Below are 17,058 nucleotides of genomic sequence, written 5' to 3'. Positions count from 1 at the left end.
TTTTCATAACGTCTGTATTTTTTTGGTCAAATCCAATTTTCGAGCGTATATATTCTTTGGCCCGGCAGTTTAGTTAAAATCAATGCTTTAAGCCGAAATTTCTCATGTTCATGGAAAGGGATTTATTGCTTTTAGGTTTTTAGTTACTCTTAGTTAAAAAGTATTTCAAAATTATATCACTGTCATATATGACTTAGATATGACGTATCACCAGCGTGAAGCACCTGTTATAAGCCCAAGATTGTCGACAGTGCCTGTGACGTCACGTATTGCGTACATCTTTCTGTCAGCAGGGCACAGGTTTTGCGTCTGCCCCACAATGCAACAGCCTGCAGTCTTGATGATATCCAGCATCCTCTCTGTCGTCACAGAGACTTGGAATCCTGGGATAGATTCCAGTTTGTCCAGCGTCCCTCCTGTGTGCTCCAGACCCCGCCCGGAGATCATGGGTACCTAGAAACACAGGAATGTACTTCAGTGATGGAGTCATGGATTTGCTGTAAATGCGAGAAATCGTTTTCAAGGCTTTAAGATATGTTCTCAAGCAGAGGCTATATGGTATGTTCAAGTAGAGGCTATACAGAATGTTCAAGTAGGGGCTATACCGTATGTTCAAGCAGGGGTTATACGGTATGTTCAAGTAGGGGCTATACGGTGTGTTCAAGTTGGGGCTATACGGTATGGTCAAGTAGGGGCTATACAGAATGTTCAAGCAGGGACTATACGGTATGTTCAAGCAGGGGTTATACGGTATGTTCAAGCAGGGGTTATACGGTATGTTCAAGTAGGGGTTATACGGTGTGTTCAAGTTGGGGCTATACGGTATGGTCAAGTAGGGGCTATACAGAATGTTCAAGCAGGGGCCTTACAGAATGTTCAAGCAGGGGTTATACGGTATGTCCAAGCAGGGCTATACGGTATGTTAAAGCAGGGGCTATACGGTATGTCCAAGCAAGTGCTATATGGTATGCTCAAGCAGAGAATTTACGGTATGTTCAGGCAAGGGCTATACGGAATGTTCAAGCAGGGGCTATACGGAATGTTCAAGCAGGGGCTATACGGAATGTTCAAGCAGGGGCTATACGGAATGTTCAAGCAGGGGCTATACGGAATGTTCAAGCAAGGGCTATACGGAATGTTCAAGCAAGGGCTATACGGAATGTTCAAGCAAGGGCTATACGGAATGTTCAAGCAGGGGCCATACGGAATGTTCAAGCAAGGGCTATACGGAATGTTCAAGCAAGGGCTATACGGAATGTTCAAGCAAGGGCTATACGGTATGTTCAAGCAGGGGCTATACAGAATGTTCAAGCAGGGGCTATACGGTATGTTCAAGTAGGGGTTATACGGTATGTTCAAGCAGGGGCTATACGGTATGTTCAAGCAGGGGTTATACGGTATGGTCAAGTAGGGGCTATACGGTGTGTTTAAGTTGGGGCTATACGGTATGGTCAAGTAGGGGCTATACAGAATGTTCAAGCAGGGGCCTTACAGAATGTTCAAGCAGGGGTTATACGGTATGTCCAAGCAAGGGCTATACGGTATGTTAAAGCAGGGGCTATACGGTATGTCCAAGCAAGTGCTATATGGTATGCTCAAGCAGAAAATTTACGGTATGTTCAGGCAGAGGCTATACGGTATGTTCAAGCAGAGGCTATACAGTATGTTCAGACAGGGGCTATATGGTATGTTCAAGCAGGGGCTATACGAGATGTCCAAGCAAGGGCTATACGGAATGTTCAAGCAGGGGCTATACGGTATGTTCAAGCAGGGGCTATACGAGATGTCCAAGCAAGGGCTATACGGTATGTTCAAGCAAGGGCTATACAGAATGTTCAAGCAAGGGCTATACGGAATGTTCAAGCAGGGGCTATACGGTATGTTCAAGCAAGGGCTACACGGTTGTTCAAGCAAGGGCTACACGGTTGTTCAAGCAAGGGCTATACGGAATGTTCAAGCAAGGGCTATACGGAATGTTCAAGCAAGGGCTATACGGTTGTTCAGGCAGGGGCTATACGGTTGTTCAAGCAAGGGCTATACGGTTGTTCAAGCAGGGGCTATACGGTTGTTCAAGCAAGGGCTATACGGTTGTTCAAGCAGGGGCTATACGGTTGTTCAAGCAGGGGCTATACGGTTGTTCAAGAAGAGAATATAAGTCTGTTCAGGCAGGGGCTATACGCTGCTTGTTCGATTTCTTTATAGTAGGGGTAGTTTCTTCGTCATTAAAACCTTGCATTTTGCTAAGCAGGACGTCTTACCTCTCCAACTTCAAGTTTTATTCAACTGAAAGCATGTCTTTGAATGTATGGACTCGAGCTTGACAGCATGAAACAGACGGACCAGTGCTCTTACCTTCAACCCACAGGCTGCCAGTGCCGGGGCGAGGATTAGGCTGACTTTGTCCCCGACTCCCCCGGTGCTGTGTTTGTCCACCAGCTGACCCCTCCATTCCTCAGGCCAACTCAACGTCTCCCCCGAGTTCATCATGGCGCGGGTCAGGTCTGTCGTCTCCCTCATGGTCAGATCGTTTAAATACATGGCCATAAGCATGGCACCTGTAACATAGAATACCATTAACAAGGTTCCTGTAAAGTAGCTCAGTAAGACGCCTGAAAACATATAATACTATCTATTAACAACTACCCAGACTCTTTAGCGAAGATCATGAATATTCATCCACCAAATCACCCTTCGAAGCAGAGGTCGGGAAGGAATGAAACATAAAACGGGCAGACTCGCTCATCCGGGTTCCACAAATGTCATGTCTTCCTGTTTCATGACTAACTTGCACTTCCCGTTCTCGGGGAACAAACGTTTGAATCTGGCGGTTACTGACCATGTCCTTTGACACAGACCGCATTCGTTATTCAGTGGTAGAGCGTCCGCAAGGAGAGCGGAAGGTTCGGGGTTCGATTCCCGGCCGCGTCATGCCAAAAGACACTTAAGATGGTGCTTGTTATTGCTCTGTCTGGCACCATCATATACACCAATATACATGTATGTGTATATCTGACATCTACTCGAAATAATTACAACAATCTTGACTGAATGATTCGGTGGGGAAAAAACCCGATGTTGAACTGGATGTTCTGATAACTCACTAATGGTATTTTCCTACGTGATAAACAAAACAGACATTTTTTTCTATAAACGATTATGACTAATTACCGGAGACAATTGTAATGCTGTGTGTGTAAGTGAAAAGACATTTCATATTCTGTCCTTTAAGTGTCATGAGAAGTTGTGTTGCTATGGCGTAAATGTTTCTATTTCCACTGGAGAGGTAAAGCAGATTAACATAAATAATGTATGTGTTAATTAATTGATGACATTCTTAAACATCGGATAGTCCTTGAACATACGTGCCAAACTGACAACAAGTCTTCCTAACCAGTACCATGTATTTCATAGAGGAATTAAAACTTAAAATGACAATCTGGTTTGAGGAAATGTGCACACCTGATATAATTCACACTGGACAGACAACATCAATATTGTTCTCTGCTTCTAAATATCCACTGGACTGGATTGTGAGGATTTCAAACGCAAGATTGTTTTACAGACGCCAAATCTAAGTGTGAACTTCTAATCTCTGTGATTGCATTTACCACGGGGGTTGATTGATAGGGATTCAAACAGGAAGACTTGGTCTAAAGACATTAAAAAATATATATTTGCCCTCTTATTCCCATTCCAAATTGATACACTCTCACGCTCTGTTGAAGGAGTTCAGAGCTCCACTTGTGGAATGTAGCCATGACAAGGCTCTGTTGAAGGTGTTCAGAGATCCACGTGTGAAATGTAGCTATCACAAGGCTCTGTTGAAGGAGTTCAGAGCTGCTCTTGTGGAATGTAGCTATGACAAGGCTCTGTTGAAGGAGTTCAGAGCTCCACTAGTGGAATGTAGCTATGACAAGGCTCTGTTGAAGGAGTTCAGAGCTCCACTAGTGGAATGTAGCCATGACAAGGCTCTGTTGAAGGAGTTCAGAGCCTCATGTGTGGAATGTAGCCATGACAAGGCTCTGTTGAAGGAGTTCAGAGCCTCATGTATGGAATGTAGCCATGACAAGGCTCTGTTGAAGGAGTTCAGAGCTCCACGTGTGGAATGTAGCCATGACAAGACTCTGTTGAAGGAGTTCAGAGCCTCATGTGTGGAATGTAGCTATGACAAGGCTCTGTTGAAGGAGTTCAGAGCTCCACGTGTGGAATGTAGCCATGACAAGACTCTGTTGAAGGAGTTCAGAGCCTCATGTGTGGAATGTAGCCATGACAAGGCTCTGTTGAAGGAGTTCAGAGCTCCACTTGTGAAATGTAGCCATGACAAGGCTCTGTTGAAGGAGTTCAGAGATCCACGTGTGAAATGTAGCTATCACAAGGCTCTGTTGAAGGAGTTCAGAGCTGCTCTTGTGGAATGTAGCTATGACAAGGCTCTGTTGAAGGAGTTCAGAGCTCCACTAGTGGAATGTAGCTATGACAAGGCTCTGTTGAAGGAGTTCAGAGCCTCATGTGTGGAATGTAGCCATGACAAGGCTCTGTTGAAGGAGTTCAGAGCCTCATGTGTGGAATGTAGCCATGACAAGGCTCTGTTGAAGGAGTTCAGAGCTCCACGTGTGGAATGTAGCCATGACAAGACTCTGTTGAAGGCGTTCAGAGCCTCATGTGTGGAATGTAGCCATGACAAGGCTCTGTTGAAGGAGTTCAGAGCTCCACGTGTGGAATGTAGCCATGACAAGACTCTGTTGAAGGAGTTCAGAGCCTCATGTGTGGAATGTAGCCATGACAAGGCTCTGTTGAAGGAGTTCAGAGCTCCACTTGTGAAATGTAGCCATGACAAGGCTCTGTTGAAGGAGTTCAGAGCTCCACGTGTGAAATGTAGCTATGACAAGGCTCTGTTGAAGGAGTTCAGATCCTCATGTGTGGAATGTAGCCATGACAAGGCTCTGTTGAAGGCGTTCAGAGCTGTACTTGTGGAATGTAGCCATGACAAGGCTCCGTTGAAGGAGTTCAGAGCTCCACGTGTGAAATGTAGCCATGATAAGGCTCTGTTGAAGGCGTTCAGAGCTACACTTGTGGAATGTAGCCATGGCAAGGCTCTGTTGAAGGAGTTCAGAGCCTCATGTGTGGAATGTAGCCATGACAAGGCTCTGTTGAAGGAGTTCAGAGCCTCATGTGTGGAATGTAGCCATGACAAGGCTCTGTTGAAGGAGTTCAGAGCTCCACGTGTGGAATGTAGCCATGACAAGACTCTGTTGAAGGAGTTCAGAGCCTCATGTGTGGAATGTAGCCATGACAAGGCTCTGTTGAAGGAGTTCAGAGCTCCACTAGTGGAATGTAGATATGACAAGGCTCTGTTGAAGGAGTTCAGAGCTCCACGTGTGAAATGTAGCTATGACAAGGCTCTGTTGAAGGAGTTCAGAGCTGTACTTGTGGAATGTAGCTATGACAAGGCTCTGTTGAAGGAGTTCAGAGCTCCACGTGTGAAATGTAGCCATGATAAGGCTCTGTTGAAGGCGTTCAGAGCTACACTTGTGGAATGTAGCCATGACAAGGCTCTGTTGAAGGAGTTCAGAGCTCCACGTGTGAAATGTAGCTATCACAAGGCTCTGTTGAAGGAGTTCAGAGCTGCTCTTGTGGAATGTAGCCATGACAAGGCTCTGTTGAAGGAGTTCAGAGCTGCACTTGTGGAATGTAGCCATGACAAGGCTCTGTTGAAGGTGTTCAGAGCTCCATGTGTGGAATGTAGCCATGAAAAGGCTCTGTTGAAGGACTTCAGAGCTCCACGTGTGGAATGTAGCCATGACAAGGCTCTGTTGAAGGACTTCAGAGCTCCACGTGTGGAATGTAGCCATGAAAAGGCTCTGTTGAAGGTGTTCAGAGCTCCACGTGTGGAATGTATCCATGGCAAGGTTCTGTGTTCTCATACCTGTATGACCTCCTGTAATCGCCACAACAAAAAAGTTAAAATTACGTTAATCCTTCTATGTTGAAGCTCAGAACTTATCAATCAACCCTCGTACCAACAAGTGTCCATGGGACACAGACCGATCATTTTCAGTGCAAATAACCTGGGACTGAATATAATAGTAGGGAACCAGGGCGATTGAATCATGTGATGTAATAACTATGTAATTTCGTCATGACATTTCCTTATTTGGAAAATGTTTTCCGATGCAAATAACCTTGAACTGAACATAATAATAGGGAACCAGGGCGATTGAATCATGTGATGTAATAACTATGTTATTTCGTCATGACATTTCCTTATTTGGAAAATGTTTTCTGAGAAGCAGATATCAAACCGGGACAAAACGCTTTCCGAGAACTGGCTGCCGGCGCGCGATGTCTGGTATTCGCCAACCTAATTGTAGCAGGGCATGGAGTCATCCCAAAGATGACATCCTTACCTTGTCAGATTGCTGACGGGGTTAACCTCTTTGGTCACGTGGACAAGGCGTCCGAATTCGGATCAGAAGGTCCGTGGTTCGAATCCCATCACGGGACTCGGAAATTTTATGGCCGCTCCATTTGTATGTAATTCAAATGACGATAGGCGGAATAGTGAGCGAGTGAGTTGGGTTTAACGCCGCTTTCAACAATATTCCAGTTATATCACGGCGTGTCGGCTTAATGTGGGAGGAAAGCCTGAAGTGATGCAGGTCTCCGACGTTTACCACTTCGGTGAAACCCACGAGCACGGGTATGGTGCTGACAAACCTAGAAACATAATCGGGGTGAACCGGGATTCGAACCCACAATCATAGGTTTCTGGCGTGCCCAAGGGAAGCAACTCTGCACAGCGAATCGCGGCGCCTTAGACGACTGGGCCACCCGTGCCCCCGATAGGCGGAATAACCGAGCGACATAGACAGTGTACCGGTATGACAATCTACATATTGTACGCACAGCCAAGCAAACAGGGAGAAGATAGGTGTACCAGAGGATCATATGTCTGGACACAAACAAATCAGTAACATACGGCAAATAGGGTGTAATATGATTTTCACCATTTTGCCTTTTACGCCCAATATAATCTCTTTCGGCAAATAATCGAGACTGATTCCTCCCAGCCATTGACGTTTTTTATTTGCCAACATACATTGCCCTAATACCATAGGGGCACATGGCAACAAACATTGCACACGCACGCACGCACGCACGCACGCACGCACGCACGCACGCACGCACGCACGCACGCACGCACGCACACACACGCGCGCGCGCGGTTGGTAAAGTATTTGATGAAGTCCTGTTTAAATAAATAGATTGGGTTGAATGGATGTGGTTTTGTTCTTAGTTAATCTTCCACATATCATGTCAGTATTAAAGATAAAGTTTCACTTCCTGGTTATAATGTCACACTGTTTATAATGCCATATTTTCCGCTCGACGAAAGTCATCACTATTACCAGGGAGGACGATACTTGCAAACAGGATAGGATTTCTTTTACAAAATGATTATTTTACTTGGACATATAGAGAAAGCCGTGCTTTACTATTCTCCAGGGCCCACTTGCACAAAGCAATCTTAGCCCTTAGATGATCCCATACTTTATAGGCTTACGATAGTCTTAGCGTTAAGATCGCTTTGTGCAAGTGGGCCCAGGTGTGTATATTTATTACTAATAGATTTCCTGCTACTGGGAACATTGTTTGTGATGTCGGCCATCTGGTCAATACCGGCTGGCGTGTGACCTTATTTAACATAGCACATATGTAGGGGGTTGCAAAGGAGTGTTGTTTAAACAGGATTACGCCTAATATATATAGGGTTATACAATAGACATTAATCAGTTGATATCAGTATTATCAACAATTAACAACTCATATATATCCCTCTTGTTCTGCGAAGTAAGACATGCGTTAAAGATTCCGATCTTGTGTCTGTGTAATATTGACCGTTACCAACTGAAATCTATTCCTTTTGTTAACACATGTGTGTAGATATAGGTTAATTTCCCCGTGTGACCTTGTGTGACTTTAGGTGACCGTATTATATCGTCATGAAGCAGATGACAAAACACTGGCTCAGTTGTCGCCAGTTGTGTGACGATTGTTGCAGATGGATGTTCAAACAATTTAACGACCTGGACATAGTTTGGCTTGTAATATTAAGAGGAAATTATAGTTATACTTCACATGACGATTATTTCATCAAATCAAACCGATATCTTACTCTCTCACACATTCATAGTAAAATGATTTCGTGGCCTTGTCATTTCATATATCGGCTGGAAAATTAAAAGTCGTTGTTGAAAAGATCATTTTGAAATATATACAATATTTTGTTATTATGATATCATAAGAACCTCTGCTTGACTAGAAGGTGAAGTGGTATTCCACTGAGAGCCATTGCAATAACACTTCAGACACATATCCTTACAAGAAGGCTCCTCGCTGATAATTAACCGTTGATGAAGTAGAGGTAAATTGAAAAAAGCGATGAGAAATGTATACGTGTCATTGAGAAGCATTTGACAGTTGGAGTTCTTTGTAAGGATAAGATATACAGATGACCAACTTCTTTAATACAATTAGAATGAAACGTCGTACCGTAATGTGATAAAGAAGTTGCTCATCCATATTTTTAATCCTTACTCGTGATACGGTGTGTTTCCTTCGAGATTATATTTCCAGGTGCCAAAACGGTTTGTGAAAAATGTTGGTGTTTCATATGCACCTGGGACCTGCTACCGAGACCAACGCCATGTTTATTTAATGGACACACGAAACGCATGCAATGCACAAACGATAGAAGATACAAATACGGGTAGATACGGGTAGATACGGGATGGATACGTGATGGACCAGGGAAATACGTTAATGAATTGTCACTACTTTCTATCCAAAACTCAGTCAAATAGAGTGAGTGAGTGAGTTTGGCTTAACGCCGCTTTTAACAGTATTCCAGTCATATCACGGCGTGTCAGCTTAATGTGGGAGGAAAGCCTGAAGTGATGCAGGTTTTTAGACGTTTACCACTTCGGTGAAACCCACGAGCACTGGTATGGTGCTGACAAACCTAGAAACATAATTGGGGCGAACCGGGATTCGAACCCACAATCATAGGTTTCTGGTGTGCCCAAGGGACGCAACTCTGCACAGCGAATCGCGGCGCCTTAGACGACTGGGCCACCCGTGCCCCCAGTCAAATAGAGCTAGATCTAACTAGATGTGTGCGGTAAACTACGGGGTAAAAGAAAACATTAACGTGTACTGTGAAATTGCGACCCCCTTGTTCCTTGAGGAACGTCATATGCACGTCACCTGTTGTGAGATAGGCATTGACAGGCTGCATGTGATGTGATACTCGTATTAAAGACGTTAATGACGAATAACCATTTCTTGTTTTTTTTAATTTTTAGCCACCATCAAACATAGGTGTATCCTTTCTTTTACAGTTTATTTGTCTGTTCGTGAAAATGGATAGGTGAATTCTTTAATGATTGATTCTCTAAAATAGGTATTCATACTCTCAGTAAATCAGACGTTGTATGTCATTAAAGGACTTGGTTAGCCTCTGTATATCTATAATTATTGACAGCACAAATTAATGTTTGTCATTGCATGTATTGCATAACTGAATATACAACCATCTACAGCAGTACCTTGTATATCAAGCACATATTGCATAACTGAATATATGACCAACTACAGCAGTACCTTATATGTCAAGACACATATTGCATAACTGAATATATGACCAACTACAGCAGTACCTGATATATATGTCAAGGCACATATTGCATAACTGAATATATGACCAACTACAGCAGTACCTGATATATATGTCAAGGCACATATTGCATAACTGAATATATGACCAACTACAGCAGTACCTTATATGTCAAGGCAGATATTGCATAACTGAATATATGACCAACTACAGCAGTACCTGATATATATGTCAAGGCACATATTGCATAACTGAATATATGACCAACTACAGCAGTACCTGATATATATGTCAAGGCACATATTGCATAATTGAAAACACAACCATCTACAGCAGTACCAGATATATATGTATATGTCAAGGCATATATTGCATAACTGAATATACAACCATCTACAGCAGTACCACAGTATGCAATATATATATGGCCAATATGGCCAATATGGCCAATATATGGCCAATAATAGTACCTGGTATGAATGACACAACATACACGTGGATGTTTGATCAAACCTTATAACTAACATGCCCGAAACCCACATGCACTCTATGTACACAAGTATTGCATGAATGTAACAATGGCTGTGCAGCCGCCTCCGCCAAAACGTACAATCTCCCTAAAGCCCCTACCTACCGATCTGGGAGTCCTGCACGCTTTGGTCAGCGATGCCGTTGACGAAGGCTTCGATGTCTTCCCTAGTCAGTTCCTCCTTATTCCTCTTCTTGGTGATGAGGCTGGGGAATGACATCCTTCTCCGTAGGTGTATATCAAGACGTTATGAAGTTTTCAACAACTGACACGGCCCACTGCACTGTTAACGAAGAGAAATAAGACAATGGTATTATGTTGCAAATTCAAATTTTACAACTCGTTGTTTGCGAGTAGACTGTGTCGGCCGGCTGACGGCGCTGTGGACTGTTTGTTGTGTGAAAGAGAGTGTTGGACACGACAGCGAGCACCGCGTTCTGCCCACATGTGTGATAACCGAGTTCTTCCACGCAAAATATTGACTTCTTTGTGGACCGATAACAAACACACGTCTAGCCTTGGAGAGGTTGTTAAAGGACTATTCGGTACATTTAGTACTTTGTTACACTGTTGTACAGCCTGGCAAACGGTCATTGGTTGACTGTAAGTGCTTGCTAACTTACTCGTAAAACATACTTTATCTTATTAATTTCAATTTAGATATCAAACTGCACACAACATAAGGGTCAAAGGGGACAGAAATTTCAGTGATATAAATGATTTCATTGGATTTATCAAAAAGGACAAGATCAGGTTTGTTGGCCTGGATAAGTCTGAGGTTGTAAATGGGCCTATTCCAAAGAATTTTGTATTTATCATTTTCCATGACGCCCTCTACATATTCTTGGTCGTTCCCTGGGTGGACCTCTGTGTCAAAACCACAAGCATGTCGAAGACGATAATAACATGATCGAGCTACACCATGATGTCGTTTAAGATTCTGTGTTTGTGTCAAAGCTGGGCATCCACTGACGATGTGTTGGACAGTCTCATTAAATTCATTACATAATCTACATTTCATATTTACATTTTGATGCAAAATCACACATTGATGGTATCGAGTGGGAAGTGACTGGTCCTGAGCAGCAAACATAAAGCCTTCTGTTTCACTTTTCAGCCCAGACGACAATCATTGGTTGACACTCATTTCTGTACCGTCCAGCTGTACAGAACCATCAACAAAATCAACAGCGACATTGAGATTATGTCCCACATCCTTGGCTCGTTTTAGAAATCTGTGGAATGCCTTGTTTTCATCATGAGTCTTGATATGCTTCACAAGAGGATCATCAGACAAATAAATCTGTGCAAAAGTGTACAAAACAATTCTATCATGAAGAGCCCCAACGTTAATCAAACCACGCCCTCCCACAATGACTGGAAAATATAAGCGATTGAGGGAAGAGCAAGTGTGGTGGGATCTATTGTCTGACATGATTCTGCGTGTGAGGGTGTCAATACCCTGAATTTCTTGTTTCGTCCGATCAACAACACCAAAAGAATACGAAAGGACGGACACAGCATAAGTATTTGTGGCTTTGACTTTGTTGCGAGCGTTCAGCTCTGAACTCCAGATTTTTATAATAATAATAATAAAAATAATAATGATCATCATCATCATTATCATCATTATTAGTTTTATTATTATTATTATTACGACGCCAGGAACCTATGATTATGGGTCCGAATCGCGATTCGCCCCAATTATGTTTCTAGGTTTGTCAGCACCATACTCGTGCTCGTGGGTTTCACTGATGTGGTAAACGTCTGAGACCTGCATAACTTTTGGCTTTCCTCCAACATTAAGCTGACACGAATAATGTTAAAAGCGGTGTTAAACCAAACTCACTCACTCACTGACTATTATATCAATATGCAATGCAATACGAGCATTTAACGAACAATTCTTCGTTTATTTTATCATGTACCGTTTGATGAAAGTCAATTCGCCCTGAATTATGGGATAGACGGTACCACGTGACGCTGTGGTTGTTCAAAAACAAAACAAATATCCACATTTATAACCATCGTCTGCTGAAACCAGAGACCATATAATAGATCTATTATGTGGTCTCTGCTGAAACTGACAAAAAGCTACTTAATGGATGTTTCACAGATATATAGGGAAATCCAAAAAATGCGTGTTATATATTACTTGAGTGTGTCATAAGTGCATCGATGTATCGTATTCAAGATGGAATACCAGTCTACATATTGTGTACAGGGAATCTTTGCTATTATTGCACGACTGGCTAAGTCTCCAGTTTCACGGTACCAGGCAGCATCGGCCTACATTGGTGCTATTTTAAGCACTTCAATATAGAACGGGGGAAATGGGGGGCGGGAGAGGAGGGGGGTAACTAGAGTATGTCCTGAAACAAAGCCAAACCAGATTTGGGAACGCATGCGTACGGAGAAGATATTCAACTAACCAGTGTAGCTTTCCGTGCCTTCTATACTGTAAAGCTTTCCCTGCACTCTATACTGTGTATCTGTACCTGCTTTCTATACTGTAAAGCTTTCCCTGCACTCTATACTGTGTATCTTTTCCTGCACTCTATACTGTGTATCTTTTCCTGCACTCTATACTGTGTATCTTTTCCTGCACTCTATACTGTGTATCTGTACCTGCACTCTAAACTGTGTATCTTTATCTGCACTCTATACTGTGTATTCTTCCTTCACTCTATACTGTGTATCTTTACCTGCATTCTATACTGTGTATCTTTTCCTGCACTCTATGCTGTGTATCTTTACCTGCACTCTATACTGTGTATTCTTCCTTCACTCTATACTGTGTATTCTTCCTTCACTCTATACTGTTTATCTTTACCTGCACTCTATACTGTTTATCTTTTCCTTCACTCTATACTGTGTATCTTTACCCGCACTTTATGCTGTGTATCTTTACCTGCACTCTATACTGTGTATCTTTACCTGCACTCTATACTGTGTATTCTTCCTTCACTCTATACTGTGTATTCTTCCTTCACTCTATACTGTTTATCTTTACCTGCACTCTATACTGTGTATCTTTACCTGCACTCTATACTGTGTATCTTTACCTGCACTCTATACTGTGTATCTTTACCTGCACTCTATACTGTGTATCTTTACCTGCGCTCTATACTGTGTATCCTTCCTTCACTCTATACTGTGTATCTTTACCTGCACTCTATACTGTGTATCTTTACCTGCACTCTATACTGTGTAGTCTTCCTTCACTCTATACTGTGTATCTTTACCTGCACTCTATACTGTGTATCTTTACCTGCACTCTATACTGTGTATCTGTACCTGCACTCTATACTGTGTATCTTTTCCTGCACTCTATACTGTGTATCTTTTCCTGCACTCTATACTGTGTATCTTTACCTGCACTCTATACTGTGTATCTTTACCTGCACTCTATACTGTGTATCTTTTCCTGCACTCTATACTGTGTATCTTTACCTGCACTCTATACTGTGTATCCTAAACCTGAAAATCTATACTGTGTATCTTTACCTGCACTCTATACTGTGTATCCTAAACCTGAAAATCTATACAGTGTATCTTTACCTGCACTCTATACTGTGTATCTCTACCTGCTCTCTATGCCGTGGATCTTTACCTGCACTCTATACTCTGTATCTTAACGTGCACTCTATACTGTGTATCTTTACCTTCACTCTATACTGTGTATCTTTACCTGCACTCTATGCTGTGTATCTTTATCTGCACTCTATTCTGTGTATTTTAAACCTCAAAATCTATACTGTGTATCTTTACCCGCACTCTATTCTGTGTATTTTAAACCTCAAAATCTATACTGTGTATCTTTACCTGCACTCTATACTGTGTATCTTTACCTGCACTCTATACTGTGTATCCTTCCTTCACTCTATACTGTGTATCTTTACCTGCACTCTTTACTGTGTATCTTTACCTGCACTCTGTACTGTGTATATTTACCTTCACTCTATACTGTGTATCTTTACCTGCACTCTTTACTGTGTATCCTTCCTTCACTCTATACTGTGTATCTTTATCTGCACTCTATACTGTGTATCTTTACCTGCACTCTATGCTGTGTATCCTAAACCTGAAAATCTATACTGTGTATTTTTACCTGCGCTCTATACTGTGTATCTTTACCTGCACTGACTCAATTTGACAAAACTGAAGACCCTCCCAAGAAGTCTAAACAGAGACGACCAGAAGATTTTGAAAGGACAGCAGCTTTTGAATCTGTAGCACACTTCCTTGAGGAAAATGATGATGAACAGATTTCTGTTACTGACTTAAAGGAAACAGATGTTGAAGCATACAGCCATCCCTATGTGAAGAAGCGTTTGCATGAACATTTTGGAGACAGAATCATCATAACTGATATCATTGGAAAACATAATGTTGTTACATTTACAAGTACGGCCTCGTCCATTCTTCATGACTTCTATCAGCAACCCAAAAAAGAAAGACATTGAGAAAGAAAAACTGCAGATTGTCCAAACAGCAGCCAAGCTTATAAAGCAGGACATTAAGTCAGTGGAGGTCAACAATGAGAGGTATCCTTCATGTGATGAAATGGCATCCTTAGAAGCGTCCTTGGAGGTGTTACATTGTTTCCTGACAGAACTGATTCCGAGAAAACATGTTGATATCAAGATAGCTGTTCTAGCGCAATCAATAATGCAGGCCACGATTTCTCACAGCTCCACTTCAGATAGGACTTGCCGTGCAAATGCACCATCAGTTTGCTTCCAGATTGCTTGTGGATACCTCATGGCTTCTGCAGTTCCTATAATGAAGTGAAAGGTTTTGAGAGAAGTGCTGCTATCATCAAGGGAACTGACATCCCGGAAATAGGTCTAGGAAGCTTTGGAAACATCATTGAGTATGTTGCAGACAATGTGGACCTGAACTCTTGATGGATCAAACACATTGCACCGTGTGGGCATGACTGCGACAGTTACACCAGGGCCCCGTTCCTCAAGGCAATTTTAGCGCTAATTTGATCGTAAGTCCCATACTTTAACATAGGCTTAAGATCATTGTAGCGCTAAGATCGCTTTGAGGAACGAGGCCCAGGAACGAAGACAAGCATCCATGTCATGAAGACAAATGTGAAAGCTGAGGATCTGTTGCAGCTTGGGCGGCTTAAACTTCTTCACTATATATCAGCATCTACAGTCTTGGAATTCTGCGCTATGAGACAATAGTAGACAGCAAATGGATGCACAACTCACCATGCTGGGTCTGATGCGGATCTTCTTATTGTACAGAAACCTATAGAAGAAGCGAAACAGGGACCAACAGTTCTCATCAGTGATGACACAGACCTCCTAGTTCTTCTTTGCTATCACGCTGATACAGAGTCAGAGCTTTTCTTCAAGTCAGAAGTGAAACAAGGGAAGCAGAAGCAACAGAGGATTGGGGATATCAAGAGAACAAAAGCTATCCTTGGCCCCTGGATGTGTGAGAGTATACTCTTTGTTCATGCTATACTTGGATGTGACACAACATCGAGGCTGTATGGACTGGACAAGGGACTTGCTTTAAAGAACATCAGTAAGTGTTCACGTTTTTGTTCTCAGGCAATGATATTTCTTAATCCCGAGTCTTCACATGACGATGTTGCCAAGGCAGGATAAGCAGTCCTAGTGTGCCTATGTGGAGGAAAACCTGGCGTGACACGAGACCAACTCAGGTACAGGAAATTTTGCGGAAAGGTGTCAATCAGCTTTTCGTGTGTCAAGCCCCAGTCAAACACAAAATGCTGCTCGCTTTCACAGCTACAGAGTGTTCTACCAGATTCTGACTGGGCAGACAGATCAGGTGATATACAACTAGACTAACATCTAGTCTCTGAAATGAACATAGCGTACAGAAAAAAACAGTTGTTCAGTTATCTTAATAAAAATATAGTAAAAGGAGCCCAGTGACTCTCTTCATTCCTGATACTGCAGTGATCTAGACTTGCCAAACATTATAGACTTGCATGGGCTGTATTTGATATATTTGTATCAGGGTCTGTAAGACAGACTAATATACACCCTGCAGAGTGGGGTTGGAAAATCTGCCAAGGCAAGTTAATACCTATCCAGACAGATATGCCAGCGGCTCCACAGTCAATCCTCAAAGTGATCAGATGTAACTGTAAAACTGAGTGTTATGTCCATGAAATATTCTTGTAGGAGGCATGGCCTTGATTGTTCTACTGCATGTGGCGAGTGTATGGGTGTCAGCTGTGCCAATATAAGTGCAGCTGGTGAAGATTTAAACATCTGCTCATTGGTTCAAAAGTGCATGATCAAGTTGGTGGGTGGCTTCAGTGAATCGTGTTACAGTACCATTGTAACAATTGCGAATTATTCATTGTGAATTTTCAGACACAATCAAGTATCTCACTGAACAGTGGAATGAACCTTTAATAGTGTATGTAGTGCTTGAGGTAATTTGCACATATGGTCTGGTTTTCACAGGTAAACAAGGATGGCGAGAGAAATTATAAGACATGCACAACAATGGCAGATTTGCAATTATTTAATCCAACCAATTACATCTGGAAATACTTAGGTGAGTTTCTTGTCTCTTAAATATTGTAAAAGGCATGCTCTTTATGTAATAGTGAGTGAGTGAGTGAGTATGGTTTTACGCCGCTTTTAGCAATATTCCAGCAATATCACGGCGGGGGACACCAGAAATGGGCTTCACACATGGTACCCATGTCGGGAATCGAACCCGGGTCTTCGGCGTGACAAGCGAACGCTTTAACCCTTAGGCTACCCGACCGCCCCTCATTATGTTATGTGTATATCACTACAGAGTGACTGATATGAGCTTTCCAGAGAGTAGTTACAAACATGTTCTCGGT

The 17,058-nt window shown here is 42.5% G+C and overlaps 1 protein-coding gene across 2 annotated transcripts in view; it reads right to left on the bottom strand.

Annotated features, from left to right (window-relative positions):
• Nucleotides 1-17,058, bottom strand: part of LOC139473718 (thymidine phosphorylase-like) — a 40,466-nt gene that overhangs the window by 13,198 nt on the left and 10,210 nt on the right. The window contains exons 2-4 of one of the 2 annotated variants that reach the window (XM_071256437.1): nucleotides 10,308-10,485; nucleotides 2,353-2,555; nucleotides 225-453 (exon numbers count right to left, since the gene is read on the bottom strand). In XM_071256437.1, the coding sequence (XP_071112538.1) occupies nucleotides 225-453; nucleotides 2,353-2,555; nucleotides 10,308-10,422 (547 nt within the window). In that variant the 5' untranslated portion in view covers nucleotides 10,423-10,485. Of the gene's footprint in view, nucleotides 1-224; nucleotides 454-2,352; nucleotides 2,556-10,307; nucleotides 10,639-17,058 lie in introns of those variants that run through there. The other variant, XM_071256438.1, reaches the window with a different exon arrangement.

Source organism: Haliotis cracherodii, unplaced genomic scaffold (assembly GCF_022045235.1).
Source record: "Haliotis cracherodii isolate W230 unplaced genomic scaffold, xgHalCrac1.p SCAF_3, whole genome shotgun sequence".
Lineage (NCBI taxonomy): Eukaryota > Metazoa > Mollusca > Gastropoda > Lepetellida > Haliotidae > Haliotis > Haliotis cracherodii.
Note: the sequence above shows the minus strand (reverse complement) of the source record. Positions and strands in the feature narration are given on the sequence as shown.